This window comes from Lissotriton helveticus, chromosome 2_1 (genome assembly GCF_964261635.1).
Source record: "Lissotriton helveticus chromosome 2_1, aLisHel1.1, whole genome shotgun sequence".
Taxonomy (NCBI): Eukaryota; Metazoa; Chordata; class Amphibia; order Caudata; family Salamandridae; genus Lissotriton; species Lissotriton helveticus.
The window spans coordinates 922,209,898-922,230,658 of NC_136059.1; the positions used below are offsets into that span (position 1 = coordinate 922,209,898).

Sequence of the window (20,761 nt, forward strand, 5' to 3'; positions counted from 1 at the left end):
ATTCTTACTCTGTGCACTACTAGGGGTAGGGGAATTTCTTACACCTAACTTCTTGCACTTCCTTTCGCAGATTACTTTTTCAAGGTTTCTCATTAGAATTGACCCAAGTCTTCCTCATACTGTAGAAGCCTTGTCCCTTCTTGTAGGCACTGCCCTATGAAGAAACAGTATCCTTCCCTCCTCGGCCCTTGCTGGTATAGTTTTCCTTTTGCTGGGAGCATGTATGGTTTAAGTTCCATTGAGCCCCATTCGGAATATAAGAAGAAGTAGCAATTAAGGTTGTCCTTTCTGTTCCTTGCCCCCTCTCAGGTGGCTAATCTGTGATAATTGATCACTGTGGGCATCGCCACAGCCTTCCATCTCACAGAAGCACACCTATTGTCCTAAAGGAGGAGACTCATTAATAATAATTCTGAAATGTCACTGAGGCACTTCTACTGGCCAAATCAGTTCTAAACCAGTTTGCTTTCTGGCAGCACATACTAAACTTTCAAAACAAGTTTATTACTCTAACCTTATGAAATTCTACTTTCAACATGTGTTGCAAATTACCACTTTTGCATGGTATTCTCCCCATATGTTGCTTTCTTTTACTGAACCCGTTGTCATTGGCCATTGGACTCTGCACACTTTAACTCTGATAACCAGGGAAAAAGTGCATTTGCATTCTACTTATAAACATGCAAAAGACGGCATACACCTAATTGGTACATTTCATTTACTTAGAAATCCCTAGTATATGTTACTACCTGTACCCTAGGTCTGCAAATTAAATGCTGTTAGTGGGCTGCAGCACTCAATGAGCCACCCACTGAAAAAGTACTTTAAAACGTGTCTTCAGGCTGACAATTGGTTGTACATTTTTAAACTGCCATTGCAATCTAGCAAAAATAACCTCTTGCCAGTCCTAAACTTTCCTTTTTTATTCTTATAGGTCACCCCTAACGTAGGCCTTTAAAGACTAGACAGCAGGGTGCATGGCTTTTAAAAGTTGAGTATATATATTCAATGGTTTACATGACCTGGCCGTGAAAACCCACAGAGTTGGTTTTCACTATGGCAATGCTCGTTTTCCCAAACGTTTTTGCTAGTTTACAATATTACATTTTAGGTGCAAAATTCAGTCATTTAAAATCCAACTTAAATGTCAAGCCATAATTTACATTACTATTCTGGAATTTAGACTTTTGGGGAGTTGTATTTTCCTTGCAAAATCTAAAAGCCTTTTCTGCCATTGTCCAGCTGTCATTTGACCCCTGATGGTTTCCCTATAGTGAGATGTGTATTGCCCACAGACAGTGTAAAAAGTTATCAGGGTGTGTGGGGAGAGGGTCCCCTCCCATGGCAAGATGGCCTGGGAGCGGTAACCAGTCCCTACCATGTCAGTGGCTGATGAAGCTCACTCACAGTTAGGGCAGCCTCCCTTTTGTGTCTCTATTTATGCTGGCTCCAAAACTAGTGGTAGAGGAGGAACCGACCTGAACTGGTTTTGGGGGTGGAGAGAGGATTGCCTTTCACAGCAGGCTGGTACTAGGTAGACATGTGGAATCCACAGTCCTCAGAACACTTATGGACCTGAGAAGAATCTGAGATGGACCCTAGAAGGGACTCCAAGGGTCCATTGGCTGACTTCCTGTTTGAGCTACAGGGACACAAAAAGCTTCCATAGGTATCTCTCCCTGCAAATTCCCAGCTGACAAGTCCCTACTGGAGCTGCTCTGGCCCCTGCAGCTGGCTTCTGTTGGAGTGGCCGTAACCCTTAAGTAGTGCCCCCCAGCAGTAGCGGCCCGTGGAGGGAGTTCCGTGGGGCAGTGAGGCGGGTCCGGGGAGGGGGCAGGGTGGGGGGTAGTAAACACCGGAATAAGGATGAACGGAGGTAAGTAAACAATTAAATACATAAAACAATTTTCGTTGCGCGCGCTGCATCGCAAAATGTATTTGTGATTGTAATGAGTGCTGGTCAAATGTCTGAATAAGTGCAGGCTATGCATATAATTATACAAAGTGATTGTACAACCGCAAAGAAAGTAGGAAGTAGTAAATTAACATCATTCCAAAATATCTTCATAACTCTGAAATCAACCACAAATGTGTGTGCAAGATGATCAAATAGCATGTTGTAACAGGATTATGTTTCTGCGATCGTGAAAGGGCGAGATTTTGATCGATACCTTATATCTATTGATCCAAACCTCGATCTGGTCGACTGAACCTTTGTTGCCTGTCTTGGAAGAAAACAGTACACCTATCTGCAAGCTAGTTCACCCAATAAAGGACTCTACTCTCAAAGATCACGGACAACTTCTAGGTTTCAAAAGTTTATTGTAAAGATATAATGAGCTGCAAATACAGACATCTCAGAATGAGATTCACGAGATACACAGGTCCAATTACATACATGTGCTCTCGAAAAGCCCTCAGACGAGCAACAGAAATCACTAACACAAGTTCTAAAAATAATAAAGCTATCAGCATAGACGCATATCGCTCCTTCATTTAGATTGGAGGAAAACAAACACAGGTTAGGCGTCCCTACCCTGTTCTAGATGGTATCCCTACTTAACCAAATCCCAACCTAACAAAGGTGTCAGCAGTGAATGACCCCAAGGGAAGTCACCCACTCTAAGTCTCTTGGTGAAAACCTAAAGTTCTCCAGTCATGACCCCTCTCTGCCTACCCATCCGCTCTCTAAAGGGTCCTCAGGTCTCTGCTCTAACTCCACCCAGGGGTGCTGTCCCTAATACAAAACAGTCAACAACATTTGAGACGCCCCTTGCGAAACGCCTCTCACGTGGTGCAACTTCAGGCTTTTTCCATGATGCTTTGTATTGGGCCTCAGACGTTAGAGTTGACCTTGCTTCTCAGACTCTTCTCCGGCCCGCTGATACCCCTTAAACATTCCAGAACCCTCCTCCATGTCTGGGCCGTCCACTGAACAGACCTCTATTCATTCATTTATAATTGGATCCCCCCTTTCCTGTTGCAGACAGATATCTGCCGCCAAGAACCCAACTCTCATAGACTTCTAAAAAGGCTTGCAACATTTCTCAGCCCAGACATGTACGTGTAAATCAATGCTAAAACATTTCAGGCCTACAATATTTCTCATTATGATTATAGCATTCAACTTCTTCATTTAATTAAAGCATGTTAATACTCTTATCTTATTATTCAGTAAACATTTTTATAAATCCTGGCCCATTAATGCAATGACCAAAACGTTAAAACAATCTGTGTCGTGAAAAGAAACACCTTCCCTTTTAGCTCCAGCTCTGGCCCTGAGGCCTACCACGTTCTGCTCTTAACCACATACCACCTTATGTTTTAGCAGCTTCACGACATGGATTCAAAAAAATTAATCACATCTAATAAAGTCATATAATGTCACACATTTCTGTATTAGTTCCACTTCTACTTAAATCTCTATATTAGCTATACATTTAGAATATAATTTCAGATACTATTAGCACTCATGGCATTTCTCTTCATGTTTTGTGCTTACTACAGGTAAGTGTGATGTACTCATACAATTAAATCAGTTTGCGCTCTCTCAGTTCCCCCCTTTGATGACCTCTCGGGGTCATCACTAACATTTAAACTGCAGTTATTGCTGGCATTCTCTGCGCTTCCAGAGCTCTCAGACTCCTGTACTGATTATCTTGTATGGCAGCCAATCTCTGCAACTGTTCTCTTTGGGCCCTTTCTAACCTTCTTGCTCTGTACCATTTGAATACCCTCACCAATCCCCACAATATTATCCCACAGATCAATATTATGATGATAGGCTTTAGGATATACCAAATAAAGCTTTTTCCTAAGGTGGAAAACCACCCTCCAACTGTACTCATTCCGTGGCCCACCTTTTCCCAGACATTTTCTCTACTCAAGTCTTCGATCTCCTTGTGTATATTAGTTATGTTCTTAATAACCTTCTCAAGGGGTTTCGAAAGGTCTGGAATGTAAGTGCAACATTCCTGGACCTTCAAAGCCTTACAGACTCCGCCCTCTTTTGCTAATAAGACATCTAATGCAAGCCGATTTTGAAGAACCATAGCCCTTATCGATTGCATCTCTCCTTCTACCAGCATTAAGGACTGAGCAGTGCTGGCAGACAACCTGTCGACAACTGTTGCCAATCGTCTAATTTTAACATCATTAAGGATTATTCCCAAAAGAGGGAACATAGCTCCAAAGACATCTCCAACCATTTCGGCATCACCTACATCTCTCCTTCCCCTCGATGATGTCTGACCCTCAATGATCACTAAGTCTTGTGCATGATATATTTTGGGGAAGACAATTGCCAAGTAACATGATCCATACCAGTTGTCAGGTAGTCTCACGTAAGCATTTCTTCCACATACAAAATACACATTTGGAATCACTTGCATTCCCTTCAGAAAATCCTTAGTGTAGTACTCTAAATTAAAAGCATGTTCACAGTCAACTTCACCCACGTATACATTTTCATAATACGTTTTGGCTCGGTGAAGACATAGCTTTCCTCTCTGCGCTTTATCTAAAGCTATTGGACCACTACTACCCTTTCTCTTATGTGACTTCTCTTCCTCGGTCCAATCTAATTTCCCTTGTCCTGATTTTTTCAAAATCTTTTGTCTCCTGTAACGATCATCCACCTGCCCTATGAACTTTTTCTCGACTTCTGACACCTTGCATGTCAGATTATTTCTACGGGCATGTGAAGTATCTAAGGTAATCCAAGGAATGAAGAACTTGGCCAATCTGTCTTCACTCTTCCAGTAATCCCATTTGTTCATCTGCTTATAATTTGGGACTTCTGGCAACACTGAATCATAATTTGAGAAATAGTATTCAAAACTATCTCTCTCATAAAATATACTAAGCAATAAGCTACATGTAATGCCATATGTCAGAGGGAGGTGATGATAGCGAATTCCTTCATCTACAGACGCCGGCAACTGCATGCAGACGTAGCAATCCTTAACCTCCATGGCATCCACGTATTCATATAAAAGTTTAGCATAAGCATTTGACCTAAAGTCTCCTTGGGACTCGTCTACATGTAACCTGCGGGCTTCTGCAGCCAATAACGCTTTCTCTTGAGTGTTTTCCCTTTTCTCACCAGCAACAATAGGTGTAAGCGTTACTACAGAACTCACATCAGTTACCTTTACCTCTTCTTCATGTCCCTTTACATAAGAAATTGTTACCACTAAAGCTATTAATATTATCACTCCTACTATTAGTGTACCTATTATACATTTAGCTCTGCGGTTCGGGGTGCCGGCCTCCATTTCGTCAGATACTATAGCTCTCTCTTTATCTTTGCAAAAAGTTCCTTTACTCTCGTTCCTTTACAGTCTTTTTTTTTTTTTTTTTTTTTTTTTTTTTTTTAAATCCTTTTTGTCTTTAGAATCCACACAGCTGGAGGCTGACAGCTTTTTTCGCAAAAAGTCCTTTAACAGTTCAAAAAGACAACCCTAGCCCTTCTCCATCAACTCAAGGGATTCCCTAAAATTCTCTGCTTCCTGGGCGCTAGGTAATCTTCTTTTTCTGCTTGCTTTATTTACAAAATCCTTTAACAGTCAACTATCAGATTTGTGGTTGCAGCTTCAATAGCATAGTTCAATATTTCCAAGCGAAGAGTGTGCTCTTCATGTGCTGTTATCGTTGTACCAAAGTCGGGGAATTGCAATTCTGTAAGAAACATATGTTTTAACTTGCTGAGGCGGGGAGGTCTGGGGAGCACGAATGTTAGTGACCCTTCTTGTTCGACACCGGGTACCAACAGTCGTATTTCCACGGTGATAATGGGCTCAGAACTGGACACCACCACCGCTCGGATCCTCCCTGTCTCCGGTTTCACAGACATTTGTCGCCAGATATGTCCACTCAGGTGTGGAGTATCTCCTGTTAGGCACACGCACTCTTCTTGACCTTCTTCGGTCCGGTGCCTCAGCGCCCTGAGCACCTTCTTCTGGGTCTGAGTCTTCTGATATCGGAGGAAGGGTTGCTTCTGGAGTTGACCTCAGGCTAGAGCTCCTTCTTTGCGGCCAATTTGCTTCTCCACGTGCCCTTCTACTCCTTCTCCTTCTGGTCTGTTCTCGCTCTCTTTCAGACCTGTCAGGGTCAGACTCGTACTCCCAGCTACTTTCTCCTTCTGTAGCGTCTTCAGTTTCGCTGTTGTACTGACCGTCCTCAGCTTGGTCAGACTCGTTCCCTGCTTCCGCGGGCACCTCTACAGCTTGACTAGCCCCCTCTATGGCTTCTTGGTCCTCAGCTGGACGTCCCTCCGAGAGAGGAGCTGTTTCCAGAGGTGCTGGAACCCTTTTCGTATGTGACGCGTGGATCCAATTGGGCAGGCCTCCCACCTTTACAGCCGTGTTTGTGATCAGGATGACCTGGTAGGGCCCACGCCAACGAATATCCAAGCAGCTTCTTCTCACATGTTTCTTCACCAGGACCCAGTCCCCAGGATACAGGTCATGGCAAGGGCCCTGGCACGCTGGAACCTCTGCAGCCTGCACCTGAAGGGACACAGAACGCATGGCGTCAGACAGCCCCTTACAATAGTCCAGGATCATATCATCTGTGATATTTAACAGTGCAGTAGCTGGAATAGATGGCAGCCTCATTGCTCTCCCCATTAACACCTCATGTGGTGACAACCCTGTTCTTCTGTCTGGGGTACTACGAAGGCTCATGAGAACTAATGGCAGGGCATCAGGCCAACTCAGAGTCGTTGAGGAGCAAACTTTAGCTATTCTGGACTTGATCGTGCCATTGATTTGTTCCACAATTCCTGAAGCTTCTGGTCGGTAACTGCAATGTAGCTTTTGATCAATATTTAGTGCAACACAAATCATCTTCACAAGCTCGCTGTTAAAATGTGTTCCCCTATCTGATTCCAAAAAGGCCGGCACCCCGAAACGAGGGATAAGTTCTCTAAGCAGTAACTTAGCCACTGTGAGGGTGTCGCACCTACGTGTAGGGTATGCCTCAACCCATCTGGAGAACACACAAACAACCACCAGGACATAGCGGAGGCGGTTGCATCTTGGCATTTCAATGAAATCTATCTGCATTCTGTTGAATGGACCTCCAGACCTTCCTATGTGACTTAGTGCAACTGGTGTTCTTTTTCCTACGTTCAGCTGCTGGCAGGTCACACAACGCTGGCACACTGCTTCTGCTGCTATTCTAAACTTAGGATTGTACCAAGTCTGTCTAAACACTCTCAGCATAGCATCTCTCCCTAAGTGTACGGGACCATGTATGAGTCTAGCCATTGGACTCACCATCTCATTGGGCAACACTGCTCTGCCGTCTGCTGAGACCCAAAAATGAGTCTCACCCATTACACATCCTGCCCTTTCCCATGTTTCTTTTTCAGAATCAGGAGCATTTTCTTGCATGATTGACAGTTCATCCCAAGTATCAACAGTTTCCAGTATCATGGCTAATTCAGTTCTTACATTTATTCCACCCACATCCACCTCTGTGAAAGAGTAACCTTGTTCCGCGCAATACCGCGCAACTTCATCAGCATATCTATTGCCTTTCGAAACAAAGTCCTCATTTCTGGTATGTGCGATGCACTTTACAACTGCGATACTTGCTGGACATTGCAATGCTTCTAACAACAGGCGCACAAACTCTCCATTGCGAATGGGAGAGCCTGAAGAAGTCATGAACCCTCTTTGAGACCATAACTGCCCGTAATCATGAACTACCCCATACCCATACTGGCTGTCGGTGTATATGGTGACTCGAATTTGATTGCCTGCTAAGCAAGCACGTGTCAGGGCAATAATCTCGGCTACCTGAGCGGAGTGTACTCCTTCCAGGCACCCAGCTTCCACAACTCCTTCAATTGTACAAACAGCATAAGCTGCTCTCAATTGCCCAACTTCGTCTCTTACACATGAGCCATCGACAAAGAAAACTTCGTCTGGGTCGGTCAGTGGCTCATCTACGATGTCGGGTCTGGGTTTGGTGCATAGTTCAGTCACATCGAGACAGTCATGGTCTGTATATTCATCATCATCATCAATATCATTTGGAAGTGGCATTAAGGTAGCAGGGTTCAAAACAGAGCATCTCTTGAGGGTCACATTCTCTGCAGCAAGAATAACTTGCTCATAGCGCGTGAGCCTACTGTTGGTCAGATGCTGTGTTTTGGTCCTGGTCATCAATAGTTCAACAGAATGTGGAACGCACACCTCTAACGGGTGCCCCATGACGATATTTTCACATCTCTCAATGCTGACACCCGTTGCAGCAACGGATTTGAGACATCCGGGCAACGCTGCGGCTACTGGGTCTAAAGTAGCCGAGAAATAAGCAACTGGTCTACGGGCATTCCCATGGATTTGGACCAACACAGACAACGCGCAACCTTCTCTCTCACAACAGTAAAGAAAAAATTGTTTATTGTAATCAGGCATTCCCAATGCCGGAGCACGACACAGGTCCTCTCTCAACTGTAGGAACGCCATCAAACAGTCTTTGTCCCATGGTACCGGATCACTCACCTCCTTGTGCGTCAGTTTTTGCAAGGGCTTTGCTTTCAGTGAAAAGTTCACGATCCACTGTCGGCAATAACCCACCATCCCTAGGAACATCCTGACCTCTCTCTGTGTCTTAGGCGCATTCATTTTCATGATCGCCTCTATCCTGTCTGGTGACACCTTTCGTTTGCCTTTCTCAATTCTGTGTCCCAAGTACTGCACTTCTGTCAGGCAGTACTGCAATTTTCCCGGGGACACCTTATGCCCATTGGCAGCTAGGTGATTTAACAAAGCAATGGAGTCTTCCCTGCAAGCTTCTTCTGTTTCTGACGCCACAAGGAGGTCGTCTATGTACTGGACCAGAACTGACTTCTGGGGCAGCACTAGACTTTCAAGATTTTTCTTTAGAAGCTGGTTAAAGATCGATGGACTCTCTGTATACCCCTGAGGGATACGACACCATGTTAGGACGCGATTTTCCAGCTTAAATGCGAAAAGAAAATGGCTATCTTCGTCCAAAGGGATCGAAAAGAAAGCCTGACAAAGATCGATCACAGTGAACCATTCTGCTTGGAATGGAATCTGAAACAGTATCACTGATGGATTCGGTACCACTGGACAACATGAAACGACTATGTTATTAATCTTTCGAAGGTCCTGCACTATCCGAAATTTCCCATTTGGTTTCTGCAGACCCATAATCGGGGAGTTGCACGGACTACCCACGATTTCTTTCAGTATTCCCTGTTTAATCATGGACTCGATCACGGGTTTTATGCCTGCAATCGTTTCTGGAGTCAATTTATACTGGGGTGTTCTTGGGAACTCAGCATGCGGTTTCACTACAATTTTCACTGGGTCCACCCCTTTGACCAATCCAATCTCTTCCCCAGTGAAATCCCATACTTCTGATGCCACTGTCTCTCTCAAATCCCAGGGAAGCTCGTCTACTGTCAAAGTAGGGTACAGCTCCACACATATTCTTGAGTTTGCAACTTTGAAATCTGCATCATCATCATTAGTCAATACCTCCACTCCCTGGGGTGTACAGTATATAGTACAATTCAATTTACACAACAGGTCTCTTCCTAGCAGACACACAGGGCTTGAATCGCAAACTACAAATTGGTGCTCATCGCTGTACTTCCCTATTTTCACCTGTACCGGTTCTGTCAATTGGCTGGTTATTCTCCTGTTTGCGACCCCTACCACCTGTATGGTCTCTCCAGACATGGGCAGGTCTGGAACTGCAGCTGATCTGATCGTGGATCTAGTGGCTCCTGTGTCCACCAGAAATGTCGTAGGGCACCCTGCTACTTCTGCTTCAACATAGGGTCCCCTCTGATCTACCTCTAAGGCTGCCCCAAGGGTGCAGTCTTCTCTTTCCACTCTCTGTCCGGTTAATGGGTCCACATAATAGCACTCTTCACCTTCCACAAACAGGGGCATTTGTCTATAGGTCTTACCCATACTCCCTACTCGAGGAGGTTGCGGGAACTGGGCTCGGGGAGGAGCCCCCCCCCCTTTGAGCACCTTTCCTTGGTATGGCGTTACCCCTCTTGTAGGTGCGCTCTGGACCTCTTCCTCCTCTATCTCTTGCTCTCCTATCTCTACATTGTAGGGGCACTCGCGTTTCCAATGCCCCAGCTCGTTACACTGGTGGCACCTAGTCGTTTTCTTCAAGGTAGCGATGTCTATTCTGGGTCTAAAGGTGGAACTCTCCTCATTACCCTTGTTCTGACTGTACTGCTTCTTTCCTCCTGTACCTGTCCCTTGCTGCTGTTGCTGTGGTCCCCCCTTCCCGGCTGCTTGCATCTGTACCACCATCAACTTTTCTTTTAGTTTCTTAGCCTTGGAATCTATCTCATCACAGCAGTACCTGGCATATCTCAATATTTCGTCTAGGGGTTTACTTTGCCAACAGATCGAGTGTTGCTGAATCATTAAACTAATATCCGGTCTCAGTCCCAGGACGAACTTGGACACGAATTGCCCTATGTCTTTTGGATCCATTACATCCAAGCCGCTATACTGTTTAAACGCCTTCAGCAATCTCTCGTAATATTCATGAACTGTCTCTTTGGGTTCCTGTCTTGTTCGGTCTATTCTGACCCAATCTATGTCTTGCATTGGCACCTTCTCTTTCAGCCAAGTCATCACTCTCTCGAATTTTGCCATCACAATCTCGGACGGCCCATTAGTCTTGGCATCTCTCTCTGGCTCCGTTGTGGGCCACTCAGCGCTAACCTTGCATGCTGTCCATAGATCGCCTGGTACTACAATGTCAAACAACGTGTTCAGATCTATCCATAGGACCTTGGAAATTTTTACAAACCTCTCGACTTGCTTGTACCACTCCACAGGGTTCTCTCGTAACTTGGGGAAAGAAGTGGTAAAAGCAGCTAAATCTCCCCTACTCCAAGGGACATGTACATAGTTCCCATTTGCAACTTCACGCAAAGGGTAAGCTTCTATTCCCTGCTGTCCTGGTGTCATACCAATCATGCTTCTTCTGCCGGTCCCTTTCTTGGACCACCTCTCTTCCCACTTATCTAGTGCCCTCCATGTCCTTATTCCAGTGATCAGTTCCCTTATATGTGTTTTCAGCCCAATCGTTCTCCTCTCATCTAGGTCTCGATCTGAGTAATGTAGCCTGTGGTTACCCTGTAATGCTTTGGTTCTTGACAAGTCCACCATATATTTGCCTGCTAGTTCGACTAACTTCTCATGGACTGCTCTCGCCTTTCGTGTGATGTCCTTTGCTATATACAGTATTTCATCCTGTTCATACATTTCCATTCTTTCTAAAGGCAGGGTACCATCTACCATGTCATCCAGATCTGACCTTAAGCTGGAGACATCAAGTCTCTTGGCTTTTATTTCAGCTCGCAATATGTCTTTTGAAGGGGGCTCACTGGTCTCCCTACCATCCCAACTTCGAGCTCTGCGTTTGGGCTCAGGAGAGTTAATGGGTGGCCTCCCTTGCTCCCATCTCTCCAGGTCCCATGCTCGGCCATCCGATCTTGGAAGGTGATGGAACACGGGCCTGTTATCCCTACTCTCTCTCTGCCCACTCTCGTCTTCTTCTCTCCTCTCACCGCACATCTCTCTGTTATTTTCCCTCTGGTCGGTACACTCCCTTTGCCTCGTATCGCTCAGTATCCGATACGATCCTTCCTGGTTCCCCATATTCCCTGGGCTGCGCTCATTTCTATCATCACAGGGACTATGGTGCGACCTCTCACAACTCCCATTCAGTTCTCTGGTGCCAGGTACACAGTGTGGACACTTAAAGCTGTTCCTGTACTCTTGCGCTCTCCTCTCTCCCTCACTGAGTATTGGGCGCGCCACCCCTTCACTCCCGGGGCCCCCGTTTTCTAGGTCTGTTCTACCTCCACTCCGGGCCCAATGGGTGACTCCCCTACTCCCTCTACAGTCCCACTCCGGGCTACTCTCCCCAGCCCCGCAGTGAGTCCGTGCTCTGCTGTCCTGACTTTCCCTTTCTGCTTCTGCAGCATTGATGCACTTTTGAGCCTTCACTGCCTCATCCCACTGCTTCATGTACTCATTTAGCTCTTGAAAGGATTTTCGTCCAGATCCCCTCAGATCCATTGGCCATCTGGGGCCCCCAGGATCTCCCCCTGGGTCCCCTGCTGTGTGCATCGGGGTGCTCCACTCTCTGGGTATCGGCATCTGACTTGGGGAATTAGTGGTATCGTTCCTCCTTGCCTGCTCTGCTCTTTCTCTGTCTTTCCGTTTCCGTTCTTCCCCTTTTGCTCTCTCTTGGTCATATATCGATATTATAGGACCTATGGTAACAGGTACCTGTAGTGCATCTGGTAATGGGTAGGATGTGGCGCTTTCCGTTTCCGGCGCTCTTTGTACCACAAACCTACCGACTACCTGTTGCACCTGACTAGGCTGGAGCAACTCTTTCTTTGGCTCAGGATCCCACTCTGAACTGGGAAGCGGTCTATGCTCTCCTGCATTGCCCCCCTTTGCTCCTTCAGTATTCTCGACCTCTCCCCCTGCTCTATTATACGGGGGTGGCCTGTCTGTCAGTAATCTGTTTATCAAGCTATCCTCTGTTTCGCTTTCATCATCTTCTTCTAGGGGACTTTTATTTACTGGCGCCTCTAACACTGGGTACAGTTTATTTATTTCCAAATTATGCACTCTCCATCTTTTAGCATCCGCGTCCCACCTGGCATCCTGCACTGCCCTTACCGAGCGTTTCACCCTTTCTTGTCGTCTGTTCATATTCCTTTCATGCGCTGCCCTAAGCCAGGCATCAAGGGCTTCGAACTGGGTTGGTCTAGGCAAGGGTCTCTTTGAGGTCATGACTGATTTCAATCGATGTAACACCTCTAATCTGAACGTCCCGTACTTCGGGAACGTCAGTTCCTCATTTCCTTCAGTAATCTTACTCCACTCTGATATCCAAAGGATCGTATGCAACCCAACATTTACTGCCATATAACGAGCTGGCGTACCCTCCGGCGGGGCTTCTTCCCCTTCATACGATCCTCCCTTCTCTTTCTTAAACAGCGCTTTCAACCATTTAAAACACTTCATAATTATGCGCACAAAATCCAGCCTCGCTACTCTGTTTACTTCCTGATGACAATCCACCAATCCTGTCGCGGCTTTGCTAGCTTGGCCTATCACAGCGCGGTCTTTCTCCTGTCGGCCAATCACGTCGCGACCCTGTCTGACGTGTTCGCTAGCTGGCCTATCACAGCGCGGTCTTTCGCCGGTCAGCCAATCACTGCGCGACACCACCTGACGTCACTTTTCTCCGCTTCGCAGCAGCACCCCTCCTTTCTCAACTCGTCTCCCGGTTATGCATGCGTCCCATTCATACACCGAAAAATGACTACTTCCGACCAAGCGGTCACTTCTCTCGACTGTACGTCCACAGTCTATCTGTAATTGTCAACACAACTGACGAGATGTCTATCGTCTCTCTGATAGGTTGCTTACACACACAGTAACTTCCGACCGGCGTCCGTTACTCACGCACTCACTCTTACGTTCCCCCTATCTCGGTCTCTCGGGTGATCAATGGTACCTCATGACCCCCTTCACACTAGTTGACAATTACTCTGGGTGTCCGATACACCCGAACCACTTAAGCTCTCCTTGAACTTAAGATTTCCACCGGTTGCGCGCGCTCACAACCTTTTCCACAGTCACTCTACAGACATTCAACTCCGCCAGACATTACAACATAGATACAATACAAAAACACCGCAATCTAACACGCATAACCCTTTATACTCACTCTCGACCGATACTGCTGCTTTTTCTGTCTCACGTCATCCGGATCTTCATCTGCGGGCTGTTCTTCCGATCATCGATTTCTAGGGGCCTTGGGGTAAGCTAACCTGGCCTAGGTCACCGTCCTCAAGAAGGCAACCATCCTCTATAGCTACCAACTGAAAGGGCGAGATTTTGATCGATACCTTATATCTATTGATCCAAACCTCGATCTGGTCGACTGAACCTTTGTTGCCTGTCTTGGAAGAAAACAGTACACCTATCTGCAAGCTAGTTCACCCAATAAAGGACTCTACTCTCAAAGATCACGGACAACTTCTAGGTTTCAAAAGTTTATTGTAAAGATATAATGAGCTGCAAATACAGACATCTCAGAATGAGATTCACGAGATACACAGGTCCAATTACATACATGTGCTCTCGAAAAGCCCTCAGACGAGCAACAGAAATCACTAACACAAGTTCTAAAAATAATAAAGCTATCAGCATAGACGCATATCGCTCCTTCATTTAGATTGGAGGAAAACAAACACAGGTTAGGCGTCCCTACCCTGTTCTAGATGGTATCCCTACTTAACCAAATCCCAACCTAACAAAGGTGTCAGCAGTGAATGACCCCAAGGGAAGTCACCCACTCTAAGTCTCTTGGTGAAAACCTAAAGTTCTCCAGTCATGACCCCTCTCTGCCTACCCATCCGCTCTCTAAAGGGTCCTCAGGTCTCTGCTCTAACTCCACCCAGGGGTGCTGTCCCTAATACAAAACAGTCAACAACATTTGAGACGCCCCTTGCGAAACGCCTCTCACGTGGTGCAACTTCAGGCTTTTTCCATGATGCTTTGTATTGGGCCTCAGACGTTAGAGTTGACCTTGCTTCTCAGACTCTTCTCCGGCCCGCTGATACCCCTTAAACATTCCAGAACCCTCCTCCATGTCTGGGCCGTCCACTGAACAGACCTCTATTCATTCATTTATAATTGGATCCCCCCTTTCCTGTTGCAGACAGATATCTGCCGCCAAGAACCCAACTCTCATAGACTTCTAAAAAGGCTTGCAACATTTCTCAGCCCAGACATGTACGTGTAAATCAATGCTAAAACATTTCAGGCCTACAATATTTCTCATTATGATTATAGCATTCAACTTCTTCATTTAATTAAAGCATGTTAATACTCTTATTTTATTATTCAGTAAACATTTTTATAAATCCTGGCCCATTAATGCAATGACCAAAACGTTAAAACAATCTGTGTCGTGAAAAGAAACACCTTCCCTTTTAGCTCCAGCTCTGGCCCTGAGGCCTACCACGTTCTGCTCTTAACCACATACCACCTTATGTTTTAGCAGCTTCACGACATGGATTCAAAAAAATTAATCACATCTAATAAAGTCATATAATGTCACACATTTCTGTATTAGTTCCACTTCTACTTAAATCTCTATATTAGCTATACATTTAGAATATAATTTCAGATACTATTAGCACTCATGGCATTTCTCTTCATGTTTTGTGCTTACTACAGGTAAGTGTGATGTACTCATACAATTAAATCAGTTTGCGCTCTCTCAATCGTCAACATATATTCCTAAATGCATATATTTTGCACTTATGTTGTACTTTTATTCTGCTTTAAAATATAAGCTAATTTAAAATACACATTGTAACTATGGCCTGTGATTTTTCTCTGACAGATAATTGTGATGATCAACTCATTTCTGCCTTGCCTCAGTCATCCTTCAGCAGTTCTTCAGAGCTTTCAAACAGTCATAGTCCTGGCTTTGCACGACTCAACAGAAGAGATGGTAATTATTTTTTCTTGTTCTTTTAGAAATTGCGAATCCACTGTGGGATAATGACGTACATTGACGAATGATCATCTGTCATTCTGCATTACCCAATCTAGAGAATTATTGCATCATTAGACATATATTTTTGAGCAACGGGTGAATGTACCTAAACCACTTTCTCTTCGTCAAATTTTGTGTAATTTATTGACACAGTGTGCCTCAAGCGTTTTCTGAAATAAGGTGGCAACTGAACCTTTAAAAGAAGAATATATGCCACGGAAACTGGAGCTTTGTTTTACAAAGATTTACAGGAATTGTATGTTTAAGGAGTTTATGGAAAATATGGAAGAGAAGGAAAAACACTAGATGACTTATCCTTGTTTACTAATTGGCCATCTTTTAATAATCAGATTAATATGCACGTCAAAAAATCGAAATGAACTACAAAGGTAAAGAGACAGTAAACAGTAACAACAGGGAAGGGATTCCGGATGAAGCAAGCAATGCTAAGCATACTGCCTTTTGTAGAAAGAAAACGTTTTCTGAACCCTCATTACCACACACAAACATTTGGGCAATAGCACTGCCGGCATTCTTCACAAATAGAGAGCAGGCAAATTACAGCAGCAGCGCATGTATCAGTCACTGAGCACTGCACAGATGCTACACTGCCAAGTGCCACAGCCACCAGCCTAATTCACTTGATCGCGCCCAATTGATGATCTAGAGTACAGCGCCGCTCATGACAGTAGCATGAAGTAAGCATCCTTTATCATAAGACACATTCTTTTTACAAGACCCATGAAATTGTATCCGAGCAGAGAGCAGCAGCTGTGCAGCTTTGGGCTCATGGTGTCTGATCTATTACTGTTGGGCACAAAATGTGCAGTGGAAGCCCTATCAGACAAAAGCAATGCCACTGCTGTGGTGAGTCATTTCCTATCGCAATTCAATATGGACCTGAGATTTTGAACACTTGACATTAATATGTTCGGAGTAAGTATAAGACCGACTTTTCATTTGTATTAATTTAATGGTTCTTAGTAATTGACCAAGTGCAAAAAAGGTCACGGCATTTGCCCCCAGATGCATCAAGAACCCATTTTGCTATTCCTTATTAGCGAAAAATAACGATTCGCTAATAAGGAATAGCAAAATGCTATGCATCAAGAAATCACTTAAATAATAGCGATTTCTTTAAATTCCTTATTGCGACTCACAAAATGCGAGTCACAATTAAGGAATACCTCCCCATTCATTCCTATGGACCTAGAGGCCCATAGGAATGAATGGGGAGGAATTCTCAATTTGAGATTAGCAATTAGCTAATCGCAATTTGAGAATGCAATCTCAAGGGTGACGGGTGTCCAAAGGACACCCTGTTGCACCCCTTAAATTGACCTGGTATTGCGCACACACATGTCCCAAGGACATGTGTGTGTGTAACATACAACTTTGAAAGATGCACTTTAGTGCATTTTTCACAGTTTTCGCTATTTACCATGAAGTTTGATTTCACGGTAAATAGCGACCCCTATCAGCGAAATTGCTAGCTATTTTACATTCATGCATTGCATTTAAGGAATCTCAATTTGAGATTTCTTAAATGCAATCGCAAATAGTGTTTTATGCATTTGGGATGATGCATCCCAAATGCATAAATACGGGTAGCAGAGGGGCAGATTCTGAGAATCCGCCCCTTTGGGAACGGTATTTCGCTTGATGCATCTATGCCTTGGTCCTCAGCATCAGCCACCTTTTTCACTTTGGGTCACAGTTTCTTCTGATTACAGCAGGTCAAGCCTCAGGTATGCTGAGATGGACAGGCAGTCCCCCAACCTATAGAGAGAATCACTGCTCTGATGCCACAGCAGATCACCCACTCACAAGGAATCGTCCAATAAAGAGTCAGCAGTTTTGTACTGATAACTCAAACCTGGCAGGGAAATATGCAATATCGAGTTGGCATCCATTTTTATTTGAAACACCGCACTCTCTGACTGTTGATCATCCAATGAATAGTCACCATATATCTTCTGGCATCCGTCCTCCACCCAGTAAAAACATGATCTACAAAAACCTACAGCTGCAGGGAGACATTACAACGGAATATCAGCCACAACCAACTGCTCACTCACTTTCGTTATAAACGTTTGTCTGTTTTTCCAGTTCTGGGCAGAAAAAGGTAAAGGATACACTAATAGTAATTTATTTTGGCATGAAAACACTATGGGAGTTTGAGCCTTGAACCACCCGAAGACAGGGAACTAGAAACACGAGCGAAAGTACAGAAGAAAGTTAAAGAAAAGCATGCTCCAGTGGTTAAACAGATTTGTAGAGCAATATAGGACTTGAGTAAATCCAAGCAAATGAGAATCGCAGAAATCTATATTGTTCAAGAAAAGAGAGGTGATGCGCATTTTAGCAGCTGAGAGCTTTAAAAACCTCCAGGTTCTTTTAAAGTTTAAAAAGAGGCGGTAGTCTGATTTGATTATTTTTTTTATAATGTAAGTCATTGTAACCTTCAGCAGCTCAAATTGCACCGATTACAGGTATGGAAAGGAAATATGCCATGGAGGGGTGCCATTGCATAGACTTAAGCACACCTGAATTATAAGTACAAATCACTCCTCTATAGTTTACATCTGTGGATGTTAAGGATGCAGACAGAGAATGAGACTTATAAGGGAGTGCTCACAGTATGTAGTTTCAGACCGAGGAGAGACTAAGCAATGGAGGACATTTTGTTGGGATGAATTGAAGTGAGCTACATTGTTGGCATGTCTTGAGAAAGAGCCATGGCACACTGTAGGCAGTACCATAGGCAATGTGCAGAAATATGTATGTGCAGCTCTGTTTACAGATCAGCAGCCACTTCTGATACATGAGCCTATTGATAAAATGTGCCCCCAAACACTATTAAAGTAAATGCCACTTTTACATTTTTCATCAGTTGCACATTTTATGATGTTGTTTCTGAGAATCTGGCCAAAAATGCCCTGCTTGTTGTTTACCATTCATTATTCCTTTATTTCGATCAATTAGATCATAAAAGGTAGAGACAATATAATACAAAATATTATTACAATCTATCAAAAATGGTTAGAAAAAGGGAAAATTGACAATTCCTGTCCCGGCGAACACAAGAGTGAATGACAAAGGTTTGCCTATCGTACATCATACATTAAATGTCAATTTAAAAATCAGAAATACATATTACAATTTTAAAATCTGTACCAAATCTATGTCATTGCATACAGCGGGAAGTTTGTTACCACAGCCTCAGAAAATAGGCATCAACTTAAGAAAAAACATACTAGCACCTCTGCATATGAGATGCATGGCTTATTTTTACACAAATACACACTGTTAACAGTAGCTCCTGAGAGATTGTTTTGGAGATTGTAAAAGAAAAGAGGAAGCTTTTTGCTCTCATTACTAAGGCTGGTTTTGGTGGCATAACAGCACAGTTCAACAGAGGAGGGTTACTCTGGAACAATGGAAGCTATGGTCCACGGAAGGGTATCAAAGATTGAGAAAAAGATGTTTTCTGTGCTGCTGCTGAACAATGCTTTTTGCATAAGGAGCACAGTCCAAAAGACGTCAAGCACACAATTCAATTCAGTGAGTAGAAGTTTGATGAAAGGCATGAGAAGTAGTTTGCACAACAGCTTAGGTGATATGTTGATTTGGGATCAGATGAGAAGACATTCAGTGTTAAATGCAATTTTATTTCAATATGAGTGGCGATTTGACAGTATCGCAGCTCAAAAGCATTCCCAACAACACTCTGGAACCTCAGGAAGACAGCACAGTACCAGGAGCCAAGACTTTGGTCATTTGGATAATAAAATGTGCAGGAAGAAAAGACCCAGAAGCACAGCCGACTATGTGTGTTCCTTCAGTACTTTGCAACAGCATCCAAACCAACCTCACAACTTCAACAGCCAGCTTCAAATCAGAATGAAGCTAGAGACTCTGTTACAATGAAGATAGATCCTTGTTAGTTATAAGATGTTTTTTGGGGATTAGTTACAGGTTACAGATAATACGCACTAGGAGCAGCATCCCTGCTGCTCAACCCACTCTCATCAACTGAGATTCTCCAATACAAACACTCTCAACATTCCAATGACCTCACATGCTGACTGAGCAGCAGGGAAGAGAACATAAACGGGAAGAATGCATTACACCAAACAGTAGGTCACAACACTTCTCCCCTCCCTTATATAGACAATTGAAAATACAATGGGATGTAAGATGGTAAAATGCACAAGCAATACATCCTACAAATTTACAAACACCACTCCAAAGAAATAAAAAGAAAAGGTTAATCAGAAGACCCAAAACATCTCTTCTCATCCAGCAGGGAAAAATAACTACACGCTCCCCTCCATAACACTTTAGATCTCGTGGCAGGACCAGGAACACAAAATGCCCTCTCCTGCTCATACTTCAGGGAAAAATAACCACACGTTCCCCTCCATAACACACTAAATCTCTAGGCAAAACAAGGGACACACTACACCTTCTGCTGCTTAAACATAAGGTAAAACTAACCACACATTCCCTACAACGCACTAAATCTCTAGACTGGACCAGGAACATAAAACACTGCTCATACATCAGGGAAAACTATTGCACATTCTCCTCAACCACATTCATTTACAGAACTCACATAGTCTAATACTCAAAACACAGTCTCACATTAGGACCAGGAATACTCAGAACATGGTCTTACCTCAGGACCATGGATCCCCTTCACTTACCCCTGCTGTATTCACACAGCACCAGGGCTTCTCCTACCCTCTACTACATTCACACAGGACCAGGGCTTCTCCTACCCTCTACTACATTCACACAGGACCAGGGCTTCTCCTACCCTCTACTACATTCACACAGGACCAGGGCTTCTCCTACCCTCTACTACAGTCGCACAGGACCAGGGCTTCTCCTACCCTCTACTACATTCACAGAGGACCAGGGCTTCTCCTACCCTCTACTACATTCACACAGGACAAGGGCTTCTCCTACCCTCTACTACAGTCACACAGGACCAGGGCTTCTCCTACCCTCTACTACATTCACACAGGACCAGGACTTCTCCTACCCTCTACTACAGTCACACAGGACCAGGGCTTCTCCTACCCTCTACTACATTCACACAGGACCAGGGCTTCTCCTACCCTCTACTACAGTCACA

The 20,761-nt window shown here is 44.3% G+C and overlaps 1 protein-coding gene across 1 annotated transcript in view; it reads left to right on the forward strand.

Annotated features, from left to right (window-relative positions):
- The window catches only part of CNTNAP4 (contactin associated protein family member 4), a 1,902,933-nt gene that overhangs the window by 250,116 nt on the left and 1,632,056 nt on the right, over positions 1-20,761 (forward strand). Inside the window, exon 2 of the mRNA XM_078675664.1 lies at positions 15,463-15,573. Coding sequence (XP_078531790.1) covers positions 15,463-15,573 — 111 coding nt within the window. The remainder of the gene's footprint in view (positions 1-15,462; positions 15,574-20,761) is intronic.